Genomic DNA, 26,891 nt, shown 5'->3' with positions numbered 1-26,891 from the left:
AAGCACTGAGCATTGTAACACTCCAGAGTGACTGTTTCAATATTGGAAGCACCTAATTTCTGAACGTTCTACTCTACAGCTCTGATTTCAGTGAAATTTAGCAAATTCTACTCTCTCTGGTGTGAAAAAAAGTTTCATAGGTTTGAATAGAATGGATTGATGTCATTGTGATAATGCTGAAGGCTTCCTGTAACGTTGTTGTTGATATGCTGTACTTAAAGAGTTTTCTAAGATTCTTCTATTTACTTGTTACTTGCCTGCTTCAAGGAATAGTGGGCCAGACTTTGGTGATTCCAGAGGGGTTTGTTTTTTTCTGAGTAGTTCTCTTATAGGTCTATACTTGTATTTTATACCTAAGGCTATCTGAAAATAGCAGAGTTCTGCTGCTGCTAGAGTTAGATTGGGCTCCCTTGAAAGAATATGGGTGGTGGGGGTTATGGCCTGGGAATATTTTTACTACTCTTCTGCTTACCAGAATTAGCTCATTTATCCACTTTATGGATTTGGGTGTTATATAGAGTGTTCAGTATTTTTAAAGATGCAGTTTCAAGTAGTGATTGATTCTTCCTGTCAGTACTGCATTTTCAGATCATTAAAATATTAATTATTTAACTTTTCATGTACTTATACTGGAATTATTTCAACTGTTGAACATTAGGAAGCCTTGGAGAACATGGTTTATAGAAAAAACTTCCAATGGTTAAAAACTTTAAAATATTACTAGTAAAGGCTATAATAATTTTATAACAAATTTTTAAGTGTTGATTTTCATATATGCAGCACAGGTAAATTGAACATGAAATTGGAAATTGACAAGGATGTTGAAGTAGCAGAAAGTTACCAGTGAAAGTTGTAGATGATATTTTGATGTTTAAAAAATCAGATAGTGTGCTGCATTTTATTGCATCTTACATACCTTTGTTTATAGAATATTCTGTATACCACTGTAAAAGTGATAACATTCCAGTTACCATTGTGAGCCACATTCCAATTTCAGAGATGTTAAAATGTAGGAGGAAACATTTTGAAATAGTGAAATATAGTGCATAAAGACAGTAAAGATGTTAATTGTATAGTAAGATCAGAAAATAGTTTGGGAAAAGTGATTTTAGCCTTTTATTAGTATATTTACCCCCCAAAAAGAAGTCATATAACTGTATACCTCTTTACTTTCATGAGAGAAACACACATAAGAAATTTGAAAAATACCTTAAAGTGTATTCAAAGGCATGCCAGTGGTTTATGTATATTAATCTTATTTGGAGACTTTCAGAGTGAACCTCTGGTTTTCTTGGTAAATACCTTTTCTAAATCATGATACTTATCTACAGTGTCATGTAAATAAAACTTAACTGAAGTATATAATAAAATATGTTTGTTCTCACATAATACTTTGGAATGATACCTTTGTCCCTCCCTTGTCAAAGTGATTTGATTCTTAGAAATGAGCTGCATGTAGAATTTTATGCAAAGATATTTTATTTAGTTCATGAAATGACATCCAAACTCATTTCAGTTTCTTTCTAATAAAATTTTGACAGAACTAACTTTTAATATACATAGAAGACTGGCAGTAGAGTACATGGAAACTTAATGCTTACCATCTTTTTAGTTGCTTTCTAATACTGTAAATGCATTAATAATAGCATATATTCACTAACCACATGCATTTCATCCAAACTCATTTGCCAAGAAAATTCGTTTAATGACAAATTTAATTCTGTAGGATATTGTAATTTCTTAGTAATAATTAGAGTATTGTGGATTCTCTAAGTCATGCAGTAGACATATAACTTTTGATTAATTGTAATTTTAAATGTGGCTCTGAAATTTCATATGTAACAGTAGGTTAGAGTACATAATACAGGTACTGTGTTAAATTTTCAGATTATTAATAATTATCAGGTAATGAAATGTGCAAAATATTTCATCAGCAGGATTGTATATGCTGTACATTTTTGCCTGATCCTTTAAGATCTCAAGACCAACTTTAAGTTTCTAGTTATATAGTTACATATGTAATAAGCAATTAAGTTTATGTTTTGTAGTGTTTATAGTAATAATTTCTCCAGTCATCCTTAATGCCCCTCCTCCACCTTGAAAATTCTCAAACAGAAACAGAAGTAGAGAGAATAGAAGATTATGGCTGGGCGCGGTGGCTCACACCTGTAATCTCAGCACTTTGGGAGGCCGAGGTGGGTGGATCACCTGAGGTCAGGAGTTCAAGACCAGCCTGACCAACATGGTGAAACCCCGTTTCTACTGAAAATACAAAAATTAGCCAGATATGGTGGCGCACGTATGTAATCCCACCTACTGGAGAGGCTGAGACAGGAGAATCACTTGAATCTGAGAGGCAAAGGTTGCGGTGAGCCAGGATTGTACCACTGCACTCTAGTCTGGGTGACAGAGTGAGACTCTGTCTCAAAAAACAAACAAACAAACAAAATTTAAACTCTCATAGATCCATCATCTGGCCTCAAGAGTTGTCAACTCATGGCTAGTTTTGTGGCATGGATACCTCTTTCTCTTTGTCTCCCTCTGACCTGTTTTGTTGTTGAAGAAGAAATTGAGGTATTTCTCATTTCCAGTTTCCTGCAGTCTGGATTTGCATCCCTTTAATGGTGCATGCCATGTGCCTTTGCCTCGCATATTTCCTGTGAATTAGGTCTAGAGGCTTGATCAGGTTGAGGATCTTTTTCCCCCTAGCAAAAACACAGATGGTATATGTATACGTTAATACTCTTCATTTAAAAATTGAGCAGCGTGAAAACGTGTCTGTTTTCATTTTTCTGTAAAGCATTATTTTATGCTAAAATAGGGCATGGGTAACAGAAGGATATTTATAATCAGGGCCACTAGATGTCTCCCACCTACTCTTTATGTTTTCTGTGCCATCCACAAAAGATCTTTGTCACCTTCAGACCTCTGCTGGTTCCTTTTGACTCCTGATATACCAGTCCCAAAATCTGTTGGTTGTTCTTTACTTTCAGAGGAGACTGGCAAGTAGAAATGACTATACGAGTTTTACAATTTATGATTTTTAAAGCTTTAAAGGCTTATTTTATATGGAGCATTACACTTCTGTACTTGTATTATAGTTTTTACTACACTTGTTGATGATTTTTGTCATTGAGAATTTTTTAAAATTCTACCAACCATTATATTTAAGGAGCTTACTTACTGGGCAAATATTAGGCAGGACTTGTTTTTAAAAACTTGTTTTTACTTGAGTTTCCTATAATTTTTAAAGTGACTTAAAACACAGTTTATCCTGAGAACAGGGGAAAACTAATGCACACTTTTTTCATCATCATTCTCTGAAATCTGTTTTTAAATTCTGGACGTGGTTGAGGACACAATGAATAGTTTCACATCCTGCAGCTCTGGTATTGGTTGGTGGCTTTGTACCACTGGCCGAAACAATCACCCTAAAGTCAACTGTACCAGCTAGTCCTGTTCTTGCACAGATGAAGCCTGACTGAAGAGAGATGGCTTTTCTGCGCCTTGATGCCACTATTTTTGTTTAGAAATGTTTTGAGGATGCCTAAAAAACATTCTACAAGAGAATAAAACTTTAGATTTTAAAATAAGTAATGCATAAAATGTATTTTCATCCCGTTTTTGGCCCCACCCCATTCTTTAGCCATCCCTTTTAGATGAGAAGTTTAACATAGCACCTTCCAAATTTAATGTATCCCAGAACCTGTTTTTCTTGGATATTTATTAACATCTCAAAAGCATATAATAAGGAACAAAGCTTGGGAAGTGCTCATCAGGCACATTGCTCTTTTTATGTCTATATCAAGAGATAACATTACTTTTGATGAGAATACTTGTTCTAATGGGAGGGGTACATGAGACAGATTTGACAATCATTATAATGAGAGATAGTAATTGGTTAGAGACATAAGAACCCTGGATGAAATAACGTGATAGTCAAAAGTAGTAAATAACCACTATAGAGAGATTCAGAAAAGCTACAGGCAAGAGAAGCCATTTTAGTTGGGCATGAGAAGGCACATAGGAATTTGGTGTTGCAGCGATGGAAGCGGGAAGGGGATGTGAGCAAAGGCATGGAAGCAGGAGAATGTGAGGCACGTTGGAAGGAAGGTAGTGGGTGGCTGTTTGACCAGAAGATGAAGTACTGTGGGGTGGGAGAAGAAGGCCTAGCAGGTGATAGGTTTGGAAAATTAGGTTCAATTCCACATTACAGAGGTTGGACTCTAGGAGGCCATAGGAATAACAATGAAGGCTGCACTTTAGGGAGGTCATTGTGGGAGTAGTTTTTGAGATGGGAGCCAACACCATGCAGTGACTCAGGTGAGTGAGGCAAGGTGAGGAAGTCTTGAATCAGGACACTGGTGTGGAGGTGGAAGACAAGACAGCCCCTTGGAAGGGTTGACACCCTGGGAGAGGGTGGGCCCAGAAAGGGGTCTGGTTTTTGAGGGCACAGTTCAAACACAAATGTTATTAAATAGAATCATGAATCAATCAATTGCTATGAAATTAATGTTTGTTAAGTTTTTTCCTATTCTTAGTTCTAGAGCCAGTACAAAAGCCTCATGAAGGTCCTGGAGAAATGGGGAAACCAGTCGTCATTCCTAAAGAGGATCAAGAAAAGATGAAAGAGATGTTTAAAATCAATCAGTTCAATTTAATGGCAAGTGAGATGATTGCACTCAACAGATCTTTACCAGATGTTAGGTTAGAAGGGTAAGTACCTATTGTGGTCCTGATAGTATGTGAATGAAAAGTATGTTCTGAATTTTCAGTAAATTGCACTTGAGTGCTGATTGTTCTTAAGGCAAATGTTATATCACTGTGTTACTACTTACCCCACTTAGAAAATAATTAAATGCTGATAGAAATATCTCAAGCTTCTACTGATTATTAGCACTATGTATTTCAGGCATTGGAAGATAATTATTTATCTTAATGGATTAGTAGGGGATTTTAAACTTTATTATTACCAAAATACTCACATACTCAACTTTTTGCAAAAGATTTAAGTTGTATGTAACTTGAAACAGTGAAATACACAGTCATAAGTGTACAGTTCGCTGAATTTTTGCTATGTATGCACCTATGTAACCACCAGCCAAATCAAGACATAGAATGATCCCATCACCCTTGAAAGTCTCCTTGTGTTTTTTGTAGTCAGTACTTCCATCCCCAGAGGCAGCCATTATATTGACCTCTCTAAACATAGATTAGTTTTGTCTCTTTTTGAACTTTTTATAATGGATCCACACCATTTTTTGTGCCTTTAAGATTCATATTGTTGCATACATCAGAAGTTTATTCTTTTCTACTGTAGTATAGTGATTTGTAATATGAATATGGCATCGTTTATTTATACATTGATAGACCTTTGGATTATTTCTACTTTTTGACCACTATAAATAAAACTGTTGTGACATTCTTGTTCATGTCTTTTGGAGGACTTAAGTGCCCGTTACTGTTTGCTATATACTAGAGAAAGGAATAGATTATGCATTTATATAGCATTAGCATATGTTACCAAACATTTCCCCAAAATGTTTATACCAATTTACACTCCTATCAGCAATATGCAAATTAGATGTCTACTTGCGCCATAAGAAGAAGGTAATACAAGGTACTAGAGGACAATAGGCCCAGTTAAAAGCAAGCAAACTACAGAAAATAGGTAAAGTAAGTGAACATATACATTCTGTGCTGAGTCCCCCTACACTCCTTGCTCCCATTGATGCTGGCAGCCAAGCTTGCCTCCTCCAGAGAAAAGACTGGAAGATCTTTCTCATCAGAATTGGATAGCCCTAGAGAGAAGGGTAAGTACCTAGTGTGGTCCTGAGAGTATGTGAATGAAAAGTATGTTCTGAATTTCCAAGAAATTGCATTTTAGTGCTGATTGACTTGGGAAAGTTTCCAACTTAATGGCACAGCCTGATCACCCTTATGGAAACACACAGTCAGTGAGTCCTACTCATGTGTTTAGGCCTCATATTCAGCCTCTTGGTCTTGCATTCTTAGTAACAAGTAGATAAGCAAGGAATACTAGACATCTCAGGAAGCCCTCAACAAACAGAAAAAAGCAACTTTGAGGGAAGAAAAACTATTAAGGTAGAACACATTAAGAGAAATAACTAATAACCTCAACAAAATAGAGAATATATTACAACCATAAAATAAGAATAGGATACTATTCAAAAGATACACTGAGAGAACCAGAAAGAGCTTTGCTTTTGAAAATAAAAAAATGAAAATAAAAATGCAACAAAGAGATGGACAACAGTAAAATTATATGGACATTGAAATGACAATCAGGAAATCCAATATTTTAATAATAGGAGTCCCAAAAAGAATTTTAAAAATAGGGAAGAGAAAATTTATCCACAAAATTTCCCATAACTGAATTGCACAAATTTTCAAATTGGAAGAGCCCACCAAGTTTTTGTAACAATAGATGAAGATAGACTGCACTCCAAGACATTGTGACTTTCAGAACACTGAGGATTTCAACTCCCGAGGGGGGAAAAAAAAAGACCTTTTACAGGTTTCTTAAGAGGCGAAAGCAGGTCACGATTGAAGGGTTATTAATCAGGATGCCTTCAAACTTCTCAGCAGCAACTCTAGAAACAAAGGAGCAAAATTCTAGAGGAAAATAATTTCCAATCTAAAATGTTATATTCAGCCAAACTTGCAATAAAGTGCACCAGTTAAATAAGGATATTTTTGGACATGCAAGATCTCAGGACATTGAACTGCCAAGCATCCATTCTCAGGAAGTTACTAGAGATAGTACACTACCATTTAAAACTTTAGTTTTAAATAAACCAAGGACAAGAAAGACATAGAATGTAAAAAACAGGAGATTCAGCTTGTGTGAGAAATGGTGAGAATGACCAGAAGATGATGAAGGGAGAGCCTGAGTGAGAGTTGCACAGGCAGAAGCGACCAGCCCAGACGGAGCCAGTGAGAAAATTGCAGAAGAGACTTCAAGAAGATGCCATTGAAGTTACACCTGATATGGCTGAATGTCTAGAGTAGATTTAGACAACTGATGGGAAGTTTGGGATTGAAATACGTAGAAAACCATAGTAAGAAAAAAAATTAAATGGGCATTACCTTCAGGGAAAACTTTAAAAAACTTGTTCAGAGAAAACAAAAGTAATCATAGTTTACTACTACATGGCTTAGCCGTGAATAAGTCATGATAAGGTAACTGTTGAATACTGTGCATGTAAAAATTAAACAAAGGAGATGAAGAGTATCTCTTTATCCAGCAAGATGATTAAGTGGAGATCCGTCAGAAGAAACTTAATTTGTAAAGATTTTTCACAAACTGTTTGCTTTCCTGAAAATTTAAACATTGTTGAAGGAAACTGTAGACTCTCCAAAGTCTACAGTTTAAATGATGCCTGTATTATAAACAACCTTGCACTTCGTTCAAGAGCCTCAACTATTACTGCTTCTGGTAGAATTGTTTTTGTCATTTTAATAACTCCCCTAAGTATATCACCACTCTCAACACATTTTATTAAACATTTATGTCTTTTTATCTTTATGTGGTCTTTGAAGATACTTGTATTAATGAGTACCTTTTAAGTGCATTGTAAGTCACCAGGTTTTGGACATTGAACAGCTTTATGATATTAGGAACAATGTTGAAATGGTGTGATACAAATGCTTATGCACCAAGTTTCACACTTGATGATCAAGACTCCTTAGACCCGACAAAGTCCACTTTTGTGAAGGCTGCCAGTACATAGTCCTTCTGGCCAACTGCTGGGTCTCTGTGGGACTGGGCTGCCTAGGAGGTAGCGCAGAGTCACTACTACCACTGAGTAGCCTTTTTATATCTTCACTCCATCTCTGGACTGATACCCTTTTTTAAAAAAAAAAGTTTTAGAAGACTTTTTATTATGGAAAATTTCAAATGTATACAAAAATAGAGATAATAATGTAATGAACCCTCATGTATTCACCACTCAGCCTCAGCAATTCCTAACAGTTTTGTCTTATGAATTCTTATACCCTCTGAGATGTCCCCCAACAATCTTTGCCTCCTGGTATTCACACCTCTTTGTAGTCTCCATGTTACACTAAGATTGGTCTGTTTGAGCAATAGAACATGGGGCAAGTAAAATGAAGTATCTCCTTCAATATGATGTTATCAAATATGCTGTGGCTTCCACATTGGTCTTTACTCTTGCTGTGATCATATGCTCTGGGATAAGCCCCTGACACAGCAGCAGCCCTATGTCGACATCTGTGTGGTTTATGGCTTTTTGTGAACAACCAGGTAAGATTAGAAGCATATTCTCCAACCCCAAGCAAAGACAAAACATTTCTAAATATTTCAGTATGTAGCTCTGAAAGATAAGGACTAATAGAAAAGGAAAAGTAAAAATCATGATACCATTTTCACCCCTAAAATAACATAAACAATGATCCCTTCATATCATAAAATACTCAGTTAATATTCAAACTTCCCTAGTTATGACATACATATTTCTTTTTTTATAGTGTAGGTATCAGGATCAAAATTGCAGCTGGTGGATATTCTCTTAAGTCTCTTTTATAAAGTCTGCAGGTTCCTTCCCTATCTTTTGTCCTTACAGTTTATTATTTGAAGAATCCAGGTAGAATACCTCACATCTTTTCTCAGCCTACATTTTGCTGACTGTATCACTGTGGTGTCATTGAACATGTTCTTTAGTTCCCTGTCCTGCGAATTGGTAGTTAGACCTAAAGGCATATTGTACCAATATCCTTAAAGTCAAGTAAATTGTGTGCTTGTGGTATTAAAGGTGTGAGATCTGGCCCATAATATGCATTGTTATTGGACAGGTTCATTACATGTTTCATTTGTCTATTTTCTCCTTTTGTAGCTCCTGTTAGCTAGGAATTAAGTGCATTGAGGAAGAAAATACGTTATCAAAGTTGATAGTGTGAATGCTGCATATCAAAACTTGTGGAATGAAGCTAATTCCATGCTTAGGTGATAATATGTACCTTTAAATGCATATGACTTTTTTAAAAAGAAGATGGAAAATTACTAAACTAACCATCTTAAGAAATTAGAAAAGGAACAAATTAAAGAGAATAAGTAGAAGGAAGAGTGGAAACTTAAAGCTTGGAAACTTAGAAAATAAAAACGTACAGTAGAGGAACAGCAAAGTCAAAAGTTCATGGGAAAAAAATGTTAAAATGGACTAATCAAGAAAATAAGGAGAGTCACAAATCCATATAAGGAGTGAAAGGTGGTGTCATTACAGATCCAGACCTTAGAAGATAATATATCACAAAGATGAGAAATTATAAAGTAGAATACAAACATCAAGTATAGAGGCTCAACAAAGCTGAAAGTTCTTTGGGAAAAAAATCAATAAAATAATAAAATCAAAAAATGCCTTCCTAAATAGCAAATAATGGTATGCAAAAGACAGCATCCCTGCACATCTTGCAGACATTTGAAAGATTATACGTAGATTTTATGAGGTTTTTTAAATAGTCAAACTCATAGAGGCAGGGTGTAGAATGGTAGTTGCCAGGGTCCGGTGGCAGGGGAGAAAGGAGGAGATGCTGATTAGTGTTTCAGTTACACAAGATGAATAAGGACTAGATATCTGCTATACAGTATTGTGCCTGTAGATAACAATACTGCATTGTACCCTTAAAAACCTAGATCTCATGGTAAGTGTTCTTACCACAATGACATAAAGATAAGATTATAAGTGAATATTATAAATAACATCCCAATTTTTAAAAATTTAGATGAAATTACTAGTTCCTCGAAAAATATAACTTAGTAAAACTGACATCAGAGAAAAGTAGAAAATATAAGTGTTATAGCTGTTAAGTATTAAGTTACAGCTGTTAAGTGTTATAATATTAATATAAGTTATTAAATTAATTATTTAAAATCATTACACATGGCTGGGCATGGTGGCTCACACCTGTAATCCCAGCACTTTGGGAGGCTGAGGCAGGCAGATCATGAGGTCAGGAGATCAAGACTATCCTGGTTAACATGGTGAAACCCGGTCTCTACTAAAACTACAAATAATTAGCCGGGCGTGGTGGCACATGCCTGTAGTCCCACTTACTCAGGAGGCTGAGGCAGGAGAATGGCGTGAGCCCGGAAGGCGGAGCTTGTAGTGAGCCCAGGTCACGCCACTGCATTCCAGCCTGCGCGACAGAGCAAGACTCTATCTCAAAAGAAAAAAAAAAAATCGTTAAACACAGACACTCACAGAGTCAGACATAAACACAGACTTCCAGGCATAGATGGCTTTGCCAATGAAAACGAAGCAACATATCAAACTTATTTCATGAAATCAGCATGATCTTGATATGAAAATCCAACAAGGTTATTACAACAAAGAAATATTACAGACCAGTAATCTTGATATAGATGCAGATTTACAAGTGAAATCCAGCAATATAAATAATACATTAAAAATCAATTGGTTTATTCCAGGCATGTGAAGTTGGTTTAGGATTTGAAAATCATTTAGATTCACCACATTTATAGGAAAACAGGTGGTAAGTAATGTGATCATTTCATTAGCTACAGGAAAAACATTTGATAAAATTTGTCACTGTCACGATAAAACCCCTTAGCAAACTAGGAATAGAAGGGAACTTCTTTAATCTGACAAAATGTTTCTAGAAAAACAAAACCCTCCCAGCAAATATCTATATTTAATAATAATTTTGAAAGCTTTCCCTTTGAGATCTGGAACATGACACAGATGCCTGTTAACACCACTTCTGTTCAGTGTCGTACTGGAGGTCTTAACCAGTGTAAGGAGGCGAGCAAAATAAGTAACTGTTACAAGGATTGGAAGAGAGGAATTAAAATTTATTAAAATTTATTAATTTAAGAAGTTCATTAAAATTTTATTATTTGCAGTTGACATGATTGTGTATAACAAAAATCCAAAAGAATTAGAGGATTAGAATCAAAAAGTGTTTAGAGACTGGGCACGGTGATTCATACCTGTAACCCTAGCACTTTGGGCACCTGAAGCAGGAAGATTGCTTGAGTCTAGGAATTCAAGACCAGCCTGAGCAACATGATGAGACCCCATCTCTACAAAAAAATTAAATAAATAGCTGGACACAGTGGTTCATACCTGTAGTTCCAGCTACTCAGGAGGCTGAGGCAGAAGGATATCTTGAGCTTGGGAGTTCGAGGTTGCAGTGAACCATGATTATGCCACACTGCATTCCAGCCTCAGTGACAGTGTGAGACTGTGTCTCAAAAAAAAAAAATGTATTCAGCAAGGTTGAAGGTTTTAAGGTTAATATTAAAAAGAAAAATAAATTGCATTTCTATATGTTGTTTTCTTACAAAAGCTAGGAAATAAAACAATTTTAAATAATACTTATAATGCAATCTGAAAATATCAAATATCCAAGAAAGGCTCTTCAGAGTAAATTCTAAAGCAAAGAAAAATTAAATACCTAAATAAATGGAGAACTATCCCACATTCATGGGGTCAGACTCCTTAATATTATAAAGATGTTGGTTCTTTCCACATCTTTTAATGCAGTTCCAATCATAACCACGTTTGCATGTGTAATTAGACAAGTTGATTCTCAAATGTAACTGGAAATGCAAAGACCTGGTAGAGCTAGACATTCTTATAGAACTATTAAGATTTCTTAGAAAACTATAGTAATTAAGATAATGTGGTATTGTTGCAAGGATAGACAAGCAGATCAGTGGAACACAATAGCGAGTTCATGACCAGTCCCATACATACTTGAACACTTGGTTTAGGACAAAGGTGGCACTATGTGGTAGTAGGAGAAGGATGATCTTCTAAAAAATGAACAAATGAATGATGCTGGGCCAACTTGATATAATTCAAGACAAAACTGAAACTGTATCTTTACCTCACACCATACAGAAAAATCAGTTTTATATGTATTACCTGAAATAAATGTGAAGGCAAACCAGCAAAGCCCTAAAAGTTCACGTAGGAGAAAATATATTTGTGATCTTGGCGTAGAAAAGGACTTTGGTTTAGGTGTATTTCTACTAGATGGCTGGACTTTTTTCTTTTAAATGACAGCCTACCATTTATTTATTTAATTTTTTGCTTCTCTCGTGCTCATGTTCATAGGCAGCCTACCATTGAATGGACTCTCACTATGTATATACACGCGTATATATTTTTGAGAAACAGGGTCTTGCTCTGTTGCCCAGGCTGGAGTGCAGTAGCGCAGTCACAGCTGGCTGCAGCCTCAACCTCCTGGGCTCAAACAATCATCCCACCTCAGCCTCTCAAGTAACAAGGACTACAGGTACATACCACTACACTTGGCTAATTTTTTAAATGTTTTGTAGAGATGGGGGTCTCACCATATTGCCCAGGCTGGAATTTTGTGTTTTAAATTTAATCTTTGGTTTTTAATAGATGACTTTTATGTATATTATGACTTGATCTACATGTGTTATGACTTGATATATTTGAACTTCTTTTAGGTTGAACCATATGAAACTGATATTCAACCACTTTTGACCCATGAAAATGACAGTTTCATAAACTTTGACCTAATAAATCTTGCTTTCTGTTTAGTATCTTCTTCATTTTTTTCCTCTTTTCCTGCTTTTCTAATTGATACAGTTTCAACTGGTAAAGTTTTAGTATTCATGTTTTTCTGTCTCTTGGTTTGGAAGCTGTATACTTTTCCTTTCTTAGTAAGACCTACGTATCTTGTAATTGTGAAGGTGTAGATTTATCTTTATGTATCTACATGTTCAGTGCGCATAGTGTACTTTTGATGTGAGCACTGATATTATTCTTCAATTGTGGGACATTCCTAGCTGTAATCTCAAAATACTGCTGCTTCATTATTTCCTCCAGTCTGTTCTTTTAGAGCTACTTATATGCATATACTAGAGCTCCTCAATCTATACTCTTATTTTTTCTCTGTTTGTTGCTTTTCAAATTGTCTCTAGGTAAATTTCTCATTAATATCTTGATAATGGCAAAGTCCAAGTCTGGCTCTGCCATTTACTGGCTATGTGGTTTAGGACAAGTTGCCTGACTTTTCTATACCTCAGGTCCTTATCTCTAAGATAAGGAGAATTACAAGGGTGGTTGTGAGGATTTGTAAAGTGCTTTGCACACTTCCCGCCATCTAGGATACAGAGAAGGCCTCTGTTCAACGAGTGAGCTCCATGTCCCTATTTGATTCTCAGGAGAAGCTGACTCCAAAGGGACTTTTCCATCTCCACTTTTTTTTCTTTATTTTACTAGTCATTTCCTGACTTCTAAAGCAGATTCACAATGAAATGCCAAGTGGTAAGTATTAGATAGTATTTTCTTAAGCCTCAGCTGTGCCAGACAGAGGTAGTCAGCTGCTTTCCATTCCTGCTCCCCTACGTGGAAGGAATGATGCTGTGGGATGGCCCCTGGAGTGCAGCTTTTTCACCACCTTTTGGAATCCAGAGAAACCTTGCTTATGTTCTAAGACATGGGCTTAACTGGTGTGTAGCTGGCTGTGTCCAGATCATCCTGTCTGCCAGTAACTTCTACTGCCTTGTACAGTCTCTGAGGGCACATTTCCTGAAGGAAACTGGAGGGAAGAATGACATTATTACACTGTTCAGAAGAGTTAAATAGAACCAACAGTCCCTGAATAACTTTTCTCATGTGTGATCTTAGGGAAGGAAGTGTAAGACAGATTCCAAATCATCTAGTAAGCCAATTCCATCCTATATAGTTAGTCTTAGATATTTAAAAAGTAATTTTAATAGCATTTATTGAATGCTTTGTTGTATACCAGTATTATACACATTGTCATATTCAAACAGATGGGCAAAGTAGTAGTAATGTGCTCAGTTTACAAATGGGGAAACTTGGACTTAGGGAAATTAAATGATTTGTCCAAAGTACAGTTAGTAAGTGATGCAAGTGAAATTTGAACCTAGGTCTCAGGGTCAAAATATGTGCTCTGAATCACTGTGCTTTGCCCTTACTTTTATGGTTAGATCTTAGTTGATCTTCTCTGAATGAGAGTATACAGAGGAGTAATTTTGTAACATTGCCAAACACTGCCTGGCAGGTAGCCAGACATTTTATGAAATACTGAGTTGTCATTGATAAATGCTAGTGACAGATGAAATTTAATGGGGGAAAAAGAATACATTGAAAATCATAGCTTGAAGGGACATGGAGGAGAGCATTGGATTATACATGCATAGTCACCTTGGTGTGGAAATTTCTTGAAAATTCTTTTCTTGGCTCTTCTTTCAAACTGTAGTTCTTGACATATATATGGATGATTGATGAGCAGTACAAGTTTTATCATAAGTTGTGGATTCAGCTTGTAGTTCTGTTACTAGCTGCTATCACGAACAATCTACTTTATTACTTTAAGCCTCAGTTTCCTCATCTGTAAAATTTGGAGAGTAATAAGTCTGCCTTAGGGTTGTTACAAGCATACATGGGATAATATATTTAATCCTCTTAATGCAGTTTCAGGAACTTAATAAAAAGTCAGCAGGATCTTTTCAGGCCAGTGCCCTGAGATAAGATAAATAGAGTAGGACTTTTTTAGAAATGGGGTCTCACTTTGTTGCCCAGGCTGGTCTCAAACTCCTGGGCTCAAGTAATCCTCCTGCCACAGCCTTGCAAAGTGCTGGGATTGTGGACGTGAGCCACTGCATCCAGCCAGTGTAGGACTATAACAATTGAAAAATATTAGTAATAGTAAATACCAAGCGACTTCTGTAGCTCTGTATTTCTGAATTGTTAGGTACACTTATGTGTTATTTAATGACTGGAGTATGTTCTGAGAAATAGGTCATTAGACAATTTTGTCATTGTGTAAACATTATAGAGTGTACTTACACAAACCTAGATGGTACAGCCTACTACACACCTAGGCTATACGGTATAGCCTATTACTCCCAGTCTGTAAACCTGCATAGTATATTTCTGTACTGAATGCTGTAGGCAGTTGTGTAGTACAATAGTGTTTGTGTATGTAAACATAGAAAAGATACAGTATAAATACAGTATAAAAGATGAAAAATGGTACACATGTATAGGGCACTTACCATGAATGGAGCTTGCAGAAGTGGAACTTGCTCTGGGTGAGTGAGTGCTGAGTGGATGTGAAGGCCTAAGACTTTACTGTATACACTGCTGTAGACTTTATCAACACTGTACACTTAGGCTCTACTAAATGTACTTTGCATATTAAGTAATTATGCTAGTATGTTGATGGTGGCCACAATGACACTAGGCCATAGGTATTTTTCAGCTCCATTATAATGATATGGGACTACCATCATATATGTGGTCTGTTGTTGTGGGGGTGCTGTTGAAGTTCAGCGGGGTGAATGCCCTGGTTATCCACCACATTCCACTGGCAGCCGCACAGTTTGAGGGAGAGGAAAACCAATGGAAGCACACTGGAACCGGGGAGGGAAGTATCTTCCTCCTGCATCGTCCCTCCAGCACCTTCTACCTACAGAGCTTAAGTATGCATCATGCGTACTGCAAAGGAGAAATGCTTATAGGGGCCAGTTCCATTATTACAGTGCAGGTAATAAAAGGTGTATTTTGAACTAAGAGGCAATACATTGATAATGGGCACACTACATGGCAATGATGAGTCATCTCCAAGAGCTAATGTATTATGTGTTTGTGGATGCCTGCGCTCTAAAAGTGGTTTTAATTTATAAGATGGTAAACATTAATAGCCATAATCCACATAAACAAAAGCCCTTTGGGGTCCTCAGTTTCTAAGTGTGTAATGGGATTATAAGTCAAAAAGTTTGAGAACTGTTGCTTTATATTACTCCCTTTAAGTAATGTTCAAAAAGTCAGGCAAAACTCATCAGTAGTACTAGAAGTCCTGTAGAGTAGTTACCTTGGACAGGGGCACAAAGGAATCCTCTGGGGTATTGGTAATCGTCTGTTTCTTCATCTGGGTGCTGACTGCTTGATGCTTTCACTGTGGAAATTCATTCAGCTGTACACTTATGATTTGTCAACTTTTTGCATGTGTATATTTCAATAGAAAGTTTGACTCTTCCATTTCTTCCTAACCTATACGTTGCTGTTAAACCTATATGTAACTTTTAGAAATTAGCATAAACTGGCCAGGCGCGGTGGCTCACGCCTGTAATCCCAACACTTTGGGAGGCTGAGGTGGGTGGATCACGAGGTCAGGAGATCGAGACCATCCTGGCTAACACGGTGAAACCCCGTCTCTACCAAAAATGCAAAAAATTAGCCGGGCGTGGTGGCAGGCGCCTATAGTCCCAGCTACTCAGGAGGCTGAGGCAGGAGAATGGCGTGAACCCGGGAGGCGGAGCTTGCAGTGAGCCGAGATCCGGCCACTGGGTGACAGAGCGAGACTCCGTCTCAAAAAAAAAAAAAAGAAAACACTGACTAGTTTTCATAACTGAGGATAAAAGTCTCACTTGGGCCAGTGTGGAAGAAAGCTGCTTCCTGAACATGACCTGTGGCCTTCCTGCTCGTCCTCAGCTCTGTGTTCTATGAACCGGTCCCCCTACCCACTTCAAACCCTGAAACACAAAAGGACAGGTGGTTTCTTGATTGGAAAAGCTTAGCTAGAATGCTAAAAGGCTCTTTGGTTCTTCTCAAGTACCTTGTGGCTCTTCCAGGGTAGGGGTGTGTGTTTGTGTGTTTTTGTACCTGTTCTGAGGTTAATTATGGTTGTTTAATATTTTCTCTATGTTTTCTCGTTTGCTTTGAGAGAATATTAACTTTTATGAACTTGTTATGGCCTCTGATTAACCATTTGATATAAAAAAATTATTTCATTTTTATCATCTGTCTTTCTGGACTGTAATATTGCTTCTCCCTCTGATTCTTCCATCCAATTTCTTTCTAGTGTTCTTATACTCTTATAATCTTACTTCCTTTCCATACAGTTTTAGAATTTTATTCTTTAACATATTATACAAATAGTAAATTTGGGTTATCACTTCTCTTCTGCAGAACCTGCTGTCTCCACATTTTTCTGTCTTCCTTTCTGTTTCCTAGCCATAGACATGGCTAACAGTACCGTTTGTACACTGTACATCTTTCATGCATCACTTGATTTTATTATTTTATTTTATTTTGGTAAGGTAGCAGCTATGTGGCCACTTTGGCTGTTTCCTGCTTCCCAATTCTATGATAATAATAAGTAGGATTCACTTGGGAAAAGAGATTGTATGTGGCATAATAAGATTCAGCTAAATAATATAAGAAACTCTTTTTCTGAGCCCCTTGTACCCATACATAGGCCATTCCTGACTTCAGAGTCTTATTCCAGGAGTCTGTGCATCAGGAATTCAAGATATAGCTTGCTCAGCTATGATGTACCTGAAACTAGTACTAATTATAATACATAAATATTGTAGCCACCATTTATAACAGAGTTTTGATGGGAAACTATTTTCAGAAGTATTATTAGGACTGCTAAGGACACATCTTTTCCCCTCTAGCCTAGTCTTTTGGGCCCCACCTCTTTAGTCTAGACTTGGAAGGAGGGAGCTGCAGACAGGGTGGCAGGCTGTGTGGGCCTTCTTGTGGTTGTTAGAGTGAACATGGGAAGTGGGCAGTGAAGTGGAAATGAGACTGTGGGTAGAGAGGAGGTTACTGGTAGTAGGAGATGGAGACCATCCTGTGAAAGGGGTCTTGGGAGTGGTGAAGAGGGAGAGAGGGGCTGCAGTGGAATATATCGAAGGACAGGAACAGCTACTTGTTGCTCCTTGTCTCCTGGGAGAGAGAAAGGACAGGGGCTGATGGGGCCCCTATGGTGACTTCTTTCAACCCTTTTAGTTTGTCATCTTTTTACTCTTCCTTTTTCCTTTTCTTCCAACTGCCAACCGGCAGCCCTAGGGTAGAGTGTTCAATAAGAAGAGTTAATTCAGCAGCTTCAGAAGAGGAGTCTTGTTTGTGTTTTCTTCATTTCCTCCCCATCCTTCCCTTTTTCCACTCCCACTGACAGGCGATTACAGTTGAGACTGGGGAGTGGAAAGTTTGAGGAGCTTGAGAGAGAGCAGGGAATAAAGGAAGAAAGAGGAGAGTGGAGCAACTGTTAGAATTGGGGATACCTGGGAGAGAATTATATATGCACTGTTTAGAGCGGGCTTATGTTCTAAAGCACATCTCTTGATCTCATGTTACCTATGCTGTTACTTTCTCTAATAGGCTGTTATCTAGTAATTTCATCTAGCTAACAAGGTTGAAAAAAGAGACCATGTTGCCTAACAAAGTGCTAGAAACGTACAATTATTGTGTGGATTTTGTGTGCGTATCTTTTGAGTGTGTTTGATATTTCTGATGATTGCATGCTCAGGCATAAATAGTCTTTACTGAACGAGATACATGTTGATATTTAATTGTGGAGGTGGCAGCATCAAGTATTGGAGCAGCAGGGCATGGCCTGTGGAGTGTTCAGTCAGATTCTGCTGCCTCCTCGCTATCCCTGCCCTGTTTCTCATCTGTGAAATGTGGCTGCACACATCTGTCTTACAGAATGACTAGGAAGATTAAGAGCCTGGTACATGATAGGTACTCACTAAATATTTATCTTCTTTTGTGGAAGGCATATTTTTGTTTAGATTATTAAACTATGTAAACTCCGGTGGTTCTGATTTTTTGTCTAATAGGGTCCTTGAAGTACAGTCAGTTTTGGGTAGATAGCTTTATTTCATTCTCTATTAAAGTGAATCACCTGAAAACATTCATCAAGAGGAAGTACCTAATTTTAAGAATATAAATGACATCTTTGAAATAATTTTAATCTAAATATATCATTTTAAATAGGTGCTATTTATTAAACACGTAACATTAACCAAGACTTAAATAAAAAGGTACCAAGGATCCCACCCCTAGAGCAAACTGCTTTTATTGTTCTATCACCCCTTCTAGTCCAGATTCCTTTATTATGCAATCTTAACAGTCACTTTTTATAAAGGCATTTGCTTTGTCTCTAGGTGTAAAACAAAGGTGTATCCAGATAATCTTCCTACAACAAGTGTGGTGATTGTTTTCCACAATGAGGCTTGGAGCACACTTCTGCGAACTGTCCATAGTGTCATTAATCGCTCACCAAGACACATGATAGAAGAAATTGTTCTAGTAGATGATGCCAGTGAAAGAGGTAAATTTTAAATTTTAATGCCAATAATTTGCTACACCTTTTGTCACTAACGGTTAAAGCTAGTTGCTATAATTTTTAACCTAATAATTTTATACAAAATTCTAATTTATCCCAAAAATACGGCATTTGGATTCATTCACATATGTAAAAAACTACACTCTTGTGAGACTTAAAATATTTAATTAACATTTGATGTGTGTTGCATCTTAATCTTGTTTCAAAAGGAAATAATGCTATATAACATAAACTATTATGCAGGACAGTGAAAAAACTCTCATCATTTTGTTAGGATTTTCTCTGTGGGAAGCTGCAGGACTGAGTCAGTAGAGAGAGACTGGATTCTGCTTACATCCATGAATGGAGAAATGTAGTTCTATGTTTAGTAGGAAATATCTCTGACAGCAAGATGGAGCCTTAGCTGGGTGAACCTTTGTTCACCAGATTTTTCTTAGGTTTCCGTATTTTCTCCGTTTCTGAGTTTCAGGAATGATCTATAGCTAGGTACATAAAAGGATTGGGAAGGATGAGAAGGTAGGCTGTAATGTGACTCTCATAATAAATCTCTACAGACTGTTGCCTACATGTCCTTCTAGGAATCTCAGAATTTTTCACAAGCCTAAAATATCCCAAACTATTGCATGAAATACTCTTTGGGAAAGGACGTATTAATTAAAAGTGCCTGGGTCAATATTATATATTCTGAATCCTTACTAGAGATTTCATACTACAGAGTACCATATAGAAAAGGCTCCGCTTAGTCCATCAATAAAGAAACTAGCTTAACTTAGATACCCAGCATTTCCTAATTTTCTTATTCATATCTCATCTCTTTAGGAATCATTGGTGTCATGTGTTCCACCAATGTTCCTGTGTTCGCATGAGAAAAATTTAGAGCTACAGAAAGTAATTTCCTACTTCTTTTCTTCATCAGCCTTAAATGATCTACCATTTTAACCTCTTTTGCTAGTATCTTCAACTTTCTTGCCTATTCTCCCCTTGCATCTGCTATGATTTAGTTAAGTATCATACTTTCTCCTTCCTGTGCCCACACTGAATACATGCATTTAATAGAAATTAAGTTTATTCATGTCAAATATCAATTATTTGGAGTAAATAGTGCAATAAAAACTATTTAAATCTTGTTACTTTGCCAGATTATACAGATGCAAATGAAGAATAAGATAAATCCTACCTTTTAAATTAGCTTATATCTAACCTTTTTAATCAAATTAAAGAGATAGTTTATAATCACACAAGACTTTTAAATAGTATAATACATGACATAATTACATGTCAAAAGGAATAAGAGCTGTTAAGAATACCACACGTAAAGAAATAATTGTTGACAACAGAAGTATAAACCTCATGTGGATAATCTGTTTGCTAGGAGTAAATCCCTCTGTAAGAAAATTAACCTAAGTTAATATAAGGAGGAATATATACAAACATTTATCCTGCATATGACTTGTGCTTGGTTTACTTATATGTTAATATTTGCTGGATTAAGTATATTCTTCCAGAAGAGATAATTAACCTGAGATAAAATTGATTATTTTTTCATTTCCTCCTTTGTTTTTCTCTTGTTCTGTGAATGCCCAAGAAGGCTGTGTAGAATAATAAATTTTTATAGGATATGGCCTAATTTAAAAGTCACAGAGTCCCACAACAAGTGAGAGAAACTCACCTATACCAGTTCTGTCTTTCCTTCCCCTCATGCAGACCTCACCTAACACCCCAGTCTGTGTACATCTGTGAGAGGAAACTGGTGTGAGCAGGTGTCTACCTCACTGCTCCACCTGAGGCTTAGTCTCTAGGCGGGGTCCTGGAGTGCCGCTCCAGAGTCCATGCTGAGGGGTGTGTTTCTCCTTTATCTTCCTGCCTTGGAAGCCTCAAATATCCAGGTTACCATTTCTGATATCTGGGAGACACTAGATCTTTGTTTTTGTGGTTATAATTTGCAGTCTTGCTTTCCAGGTTGAGAATCATCTAATGGGTTTGTTTTTCTTTGGCTCCATTGTTTAAGTCGTAATTGTTAGACCCAGAAACCAGAGCAAGCTCTTTGCTCTTATGTAACTCTTTAAATCTGCTTTTTTTCCTATTCATGAGACACATCCAAGGCACCATCATTTCTCACCCGGATGTGGAAATAGAGTAACAAGTCAAACGAATGCCCCCATATACTCTTACCCCCTCCCATCTAGATGTTCATCATGGTGCCTCCAGAGTGAGCTTTTTTAAAGTATGCAAATCTGTTCATTTCACTTCCATGATTTAAACCCCTCCACTAAGGCCTGTATGACCTGGCCACACCTGGCAACTCCAGTCACATCTTGAACCATTCCCATACTTATTCCCACTGTCCAATTTTCTTCTTTCAGTTTGTTAAAGAGTATCATCTTCTTCTTATCTCAGGGCCTTCACTTGTACTGATTCTGTTTCCTCTCCCTGGAACATTGTTCTGTAGGGAACATTCGTCTCCACCATCTATCTCCCCAGCGTTGTCAACATTGAATCATCCATCCATCAGAGTTCAGCTCAGATGTGATATATTTAGAGAGGCCTTTCTTGACCTCTCCAGACCTTTCATGTCTCTCTGAAAACATCTCATAACACTCTACCGCTCTGCAGCTCTAACCAGGGTTTGAATTATTTATTTGTCTGTTTAATAGGTATCTTCCCCCAATAGACTGTATACTTTGTCAGGTCTGTTGGCTCACCATTATCACCTCACTTCCCACAGTGCCTGTACATAACAGTCTAGAATTATATAATGAATGGGTGAAAGAATAATGTATGCTGGTACTTTTAATCTTCACATTTACTTGTTTTCTGTGCAAACTTCGTAATTGGGTTGTATAGCATAGATAGTGTGCCCATGGCCTCTGAATACTTGATTTCAGGTTAACCTGCTGAATAACTCTATTAAAGAAGTATGAAGTAGGTGCTGTAATTATTTCTGTTTTATTGATGAGGAAAATAAGGCTTAGCATGGTAGATGAGTATCCAAACCCTGTATAAATCCAGAGCCTGACCTCTTAACTGCTGTGTACCTCACTTCTGATTGCTTCTGGTGCAACTTTACTGTTACAGGATCTGTAATGAAGTCAGAATTTGGACGAATCCCTAGTTTATGTCAGAAGTTATGTAATTTTCATCTCAGAAAGTTATCTTAAGACTTAGAATTTATGTAATGTTTCTAATCTGAGAAGACTATTATTTTTTCATTTTATACAAAAAGCAGAGGTTTATATTTAGTAGAGATTAGGCGTCAGATTTATTAGACTCTGATTTCCTTATTCTTCCCTACTACTCTTTAGAGTTTTGGCTAATATTTCTCAGACATTGCTGTGAACAGTGAAATTTTTCCCTGATGTTCACACTCTCTGACAACCTCATACCCTGAGAAATGCATAGGGATCTATTTATAGGCCAATAGTTATAAAGATGTCCTAGTAAGAAGATTCTTCCTTGTTTTTAGATGTAATAGTAGCTTCTAACTATAATCTCTTAACTCATGGCTTCATTTTTGTAAAATGAGACTTGGATAGTTCCTAATCCCCCACCTAGCCCTGAGTCCATAATTCTATATCGACTGAAAAGAAGACACCTGTATCCTAATGTTATTGTGTGAAAGCCACAAAGATGTCAAAGATGCCAAGAAAATTTGTGGAAGAACAAATTTTGTGAGTTACCAGACCACAGAATCATGCATCTTTTTTAAAATTTTGTTCATAAACAAGATAGTATAGCTTTCAAAGACATGTGGGACTTGGGGACTAGATTGCTTTTGTTCTGAAGAAACATTTTAAACTGATATATTTGGAAAAATTTGTTGGGAGACACATTGTTTATGACACACCCAGTCTTGATTGATCTAAGGTACTAGATTATATCTTATACTCTACTGCATGATATTCTTTCAAATTCTGGATACAAAGTATTTTAAATTTGCGCTTGATCAGGTGCTTCCACAGACCTGAATTGTTCTCTCTATAGAGTTCCCTTCTAGGATTCTCTTGTTGTAAATAAAAAGATGGGCTTTAAAGTCAGGCTGACCTGGGTTTGAATCTTGGATCCATCCCTTAACAAGCTGTAGCACCGTAATGAAATTCATGTAATATGCTGAGCCTTAGATTTTCATTTCTAAAGTATGCATAATAATACTTAACCTCATAGGATCGTTGTGAGCGTTAAATGAGATAAAATATATGATGATACTAGCATTACATATGTTAGTATTGTGCTAAACAGACACAAAATGTTAATAGGTACTACAAAATGTTGCTCTTCTCTGGGATTGGCACTACCTTTACCTTTTTACTCAGAATCAAGTTAGATCCTTTTGACCCTAAGACTTGGTTCATAAAATCACAGTGATATCTTTCAGATAACTTTTTAGCTCAAATATTAGAAAATATATTAGCAGAAATGGGAAAGATCAGTGTTTTGGTGTAGTGGGACACACAGGCCTTTCTCTTTTACAGCTTTTATATCCCTGATTGTTTCATTATTGAGTCATTTTGTCTTGTTGAGTCGAATAGGCAAGAATAATTTTACTCCCATTTGTCTTTTCCACCTCACTATGCAGGAAGCCTTTTAGATCTCTACTTTTAGTATTTAATTAATAGATGTAAGGATAATCTCCCTAGGGGTCCCAGTAGTTTCATCTCAGATATTTTCTTCCCTAGAGAGATTATCCTCATACTTACTGTATGGTGACTAGTTGGAAAGGCATTTGGCCATATTACCACCAATAGCTTCTCTAGCATAAATTCTGTAAACCTACCTGATCTGAAAAATATTTTCTCTTTGCTTTGAGGAAGTTGCACCTTTTCTGCTTTTTAAAGTCAGTTGTGAACTTTGGAGGAAAGGTTTGCCTTATCCTATAAGCTTGCCTGTGTCCTGAGGAGCATAACCTCTTATCTGAACTCTCCAGGATAGCTATTGATTTCATACACCCACATACTCTCCCTTTCCCCTGTTGCCCCCTTTTTCTCTTCTCCAGTTGCCCTTTCCTTTTTAAACTTTTTTTTCTTAACACCTAATTGTCGGTTTAAGGATCTCTATTTGGCCTTGCAGTTAACAGTCCAACATTTCTTTTCCAAGCATTACCTCACTTTCTGCCTCCTGATTTAAAAAAAAAAAAAAAAAAAAAAAAAGTGTCATCAAAGACTATGGTAATCAATAAGACAGTTTGTTTCTGCTTTCACAATTTTCTAAATTCTACATATTACATATTCTGTGTCTTCTCTCTGTTGAGGTCTGGATTTAATGCCTTTTTTGTATTGCTGATCCCTAAGCATGATTAGGAAAAGAACTGAGTCTGACAGAGTTACTTAGTGAAACGTAGAAGCATTCCTATCCTTGGTTAAGTCTGAGCCCAAAGGCACTCTCCTAATTCTGCAGGTAATAAAATAGAGGCAGCTCTGGTCCATTCTCTCGGGGAATATAAAGGCTTCCTTTAGCAAAATGGGTTTGTGAGTCAGGGAACCTTGCTGAGAGTGTTCAGTAAGGGTATGTTGAATAAATATTCCAAATCAAAATTACTTTAATCTGAATAGCGCCAGGCCACACCTGTTTTCATGTTTTGTTTTGTTCATTTTCCAGACTTTTTGAAAAGGCCTTTAGAGAGTTATGTGAAAAAACTAAAAGTACCAGTTCATGTAATTCGAATGGAACAACGTTCTGGATTGATTAGAGCTAGATTAAAAGGAGCTGCTGTGTCTAAAGGCCAAGTGATCACCTTCCTGGATGCCCATTGTGAGTGTACAGTGGGATGGCTGGAGCCTCTCTTGGCCAGGATCAAACATGACAGGTAATTTTCTGGTGTCCGTAAGTTTGTTTTTAGTACATTTGTCCTAAACTATCTGGTGAATTGCCAAATTCTATATTTTTAAATAAATATAAAAGTAATTTCCTCCCAAGTTTGCTTTAAAATATCTGTGTAAAGGACTCTAAAGAAAATATCCAGAAGACCACATTCTGAAGCCTGGCATGAATGTTTGCAAACTGTCGTGCTAATAGGGAGTGATTAGGAAGCATGTCGTTGGAATGTATACTATATGCTCTGTTCACCAAGCTGGAGCAGAACAGATAGACGGTGAACTCAGGGAAGACAGCATAAAACCCTTCACTTGTCCTTGCTCTCTAAAGCTAACGCTGGAGCAGGCAGATCCTCTCAACTTGTAGTGCAGCAAGAAGTAGAAGAGAATGGAGAGAAGCACATTGTGTCCTGAAATGCTTAATTTTATATGGAAAGCACCATAATCTTGGATAACACAGGAAGAACAGTGGTGTCATGAACACCTATAGTTATAGTTTTTCATGTTACACATTTTTCAAATAACTCCTTATTTCTGGCTTAGTTCTTTTGCATCAGGAGAGAACTTGACTTCAGTCTGCTAGATCTATGTTGGTTGAATTTCTGCTTGTCATTGTGATTTGAGGTAGAGACTATCCTTGTTAACATTTAAGTTTAGATTTTAGTGGAGTGAACTTTTACTAATCATGTGGAGCACGGTGGGAGCTAAAGCCACAGCATCTATTCTATTTGATAGCAAATGCTGGATCTACATTTTTTTCCCAAAGATGAATAAATAGGAAAACTCAGCATTGAGCCAATCAATGGGAAAGTAGAGCAGCTTTAGCAAAAAAAAACATTCCCTGAAGAATCAAAAGAATAGGATATCCCTGTAAATTCTTTTCTTTAAATAATAGATGACTGTTTTAGGGAATATTTGCTTGCCTTAAGATAATACATAACCCATAGAGAGAAAGCAAGGTGAGGTGATGACAGAAGTATGGAAGGGAATCAGCTGAAATAGCAACCACAGTGACTTCCCGTTTGGGCTGTATGGTGGACTCGATATTCTGAACAATTTTTCCAACTGAAAAAGCTGGATAAAAGGCCAAACAAATTTTAAATGCATCATTGAGTTGGCACAAAAGTAAGAAATTTGCAGATCTTGAAAAGAAGTGAGAGCAAATGTGCAGTCCAAACACTAAAGCCAGCTTTCACTGGTAGGGTTTCTGCTGAACTTTGGGGACACTAAGCTTCTGCCTTGAGAGACAAATAAGATGGAAGGATAGGAGACAAAACCTAGGACCTGCCTCAGGTGAGAAGGTTAATAGCAAACACCTGTATAAAGCTGGGATCTTGAAATCTGTATCTTAGTATAAGGCAAGAATGAAAAATAAATCCCACCACATCAGAGAAAACTTGCTGTCTCAACCTTGGTATGCAGTGGCAGAGGGGAAACAAATCTTCCCTAAGAATTTGTAAACAATATAGAAAAGGAATGAACAAAACTCTTTATGAGGCTGGTATAACTGTGATATGAAAACCAGAAAATACTACAAGGAAAATTATAGGGCAAACCTGTTCATGAATGCTAGTGCAAAAATCTCACAATACCAGCAAACTGAACCAGCAATACACACACACACACGTGTAAAAAACATACCATGATATCATGCCTGCTTGGTTTAGCATAATATTACAAAACTAATTCATTTAATACATCCCATTAATGTATTTTTAAAACTGTGATTACAAACTTATTAAACACCTCTGATCACTCCCATAGATACTGAAAAAGGGTTCACTGAAATTTAACATGAATTTATTATTAGAAAATACTTAGCAAACTATTACACAGTGGAAGGTGAATCCAAGAAAGGACAGCTTAAAAAAAAAAAAGAAGCCTTTGCAAGCAGAAATCATGTTAATGGAGAAATGTTGAAAGCATTTTTTA

General features: G+C 36.9%; 1 protein-coding gene across 2 annotated transcripts in view; it reads left to right on the top strand.

Annotated features, from left to right (window-relative positions):
* GALNT1 (polypeptide N-acetylgalactosaminyltransferase 1) overlaps nucleotides 1-26,891 on the top strand; it is a 58,143-nt gene that overhangs the window by 4,518 nt on the left and 26,734 nt on the right. The window contains exons 2-4 of one of the 2 annotated variants that reach the window (XM_011943675.1): nucleotides 4,542-4,716; nucleotides 18,971-19,137; nucleotides 24,745-24,952. In XM_011943675.1, the coding sequence (XP_011799065.1) occupies nucleotides 4,542-4,716; nucleotides 18,971-19,137; nucleotides 24,745-24,952 (550 nt within the window). The remainder of the gene's footprint in view (nucleotides 1-4,541; nucleotides 4,717-18,970; nucleotides 19,138-24,744; nucleotides 24,953-26,891) is intronic. The other variant, XM_011943676.1, reaches the window with a different exon arrangement.

Source organism: Colobus angolensis, unplaced genomic scaffold, assembly GCF_000951035.1.
Source record: "Colobus angolensis palliatus isolate OR3802 unplaced genomic scaffold, Cang.pa_1.0 Scaffold220, whole genome shotgun sequence".
Taxonomy (NCBI): Eukaryota; Metazoa; Chordata; class Mammalia; order Primates; family Cercopithecidae; genus Colobus; species Colobus angolensis.
Note: the sequence above shows the minus strand (reverse complement) of the source record. Positions and strands in the feature narration are given on the sequence as shown.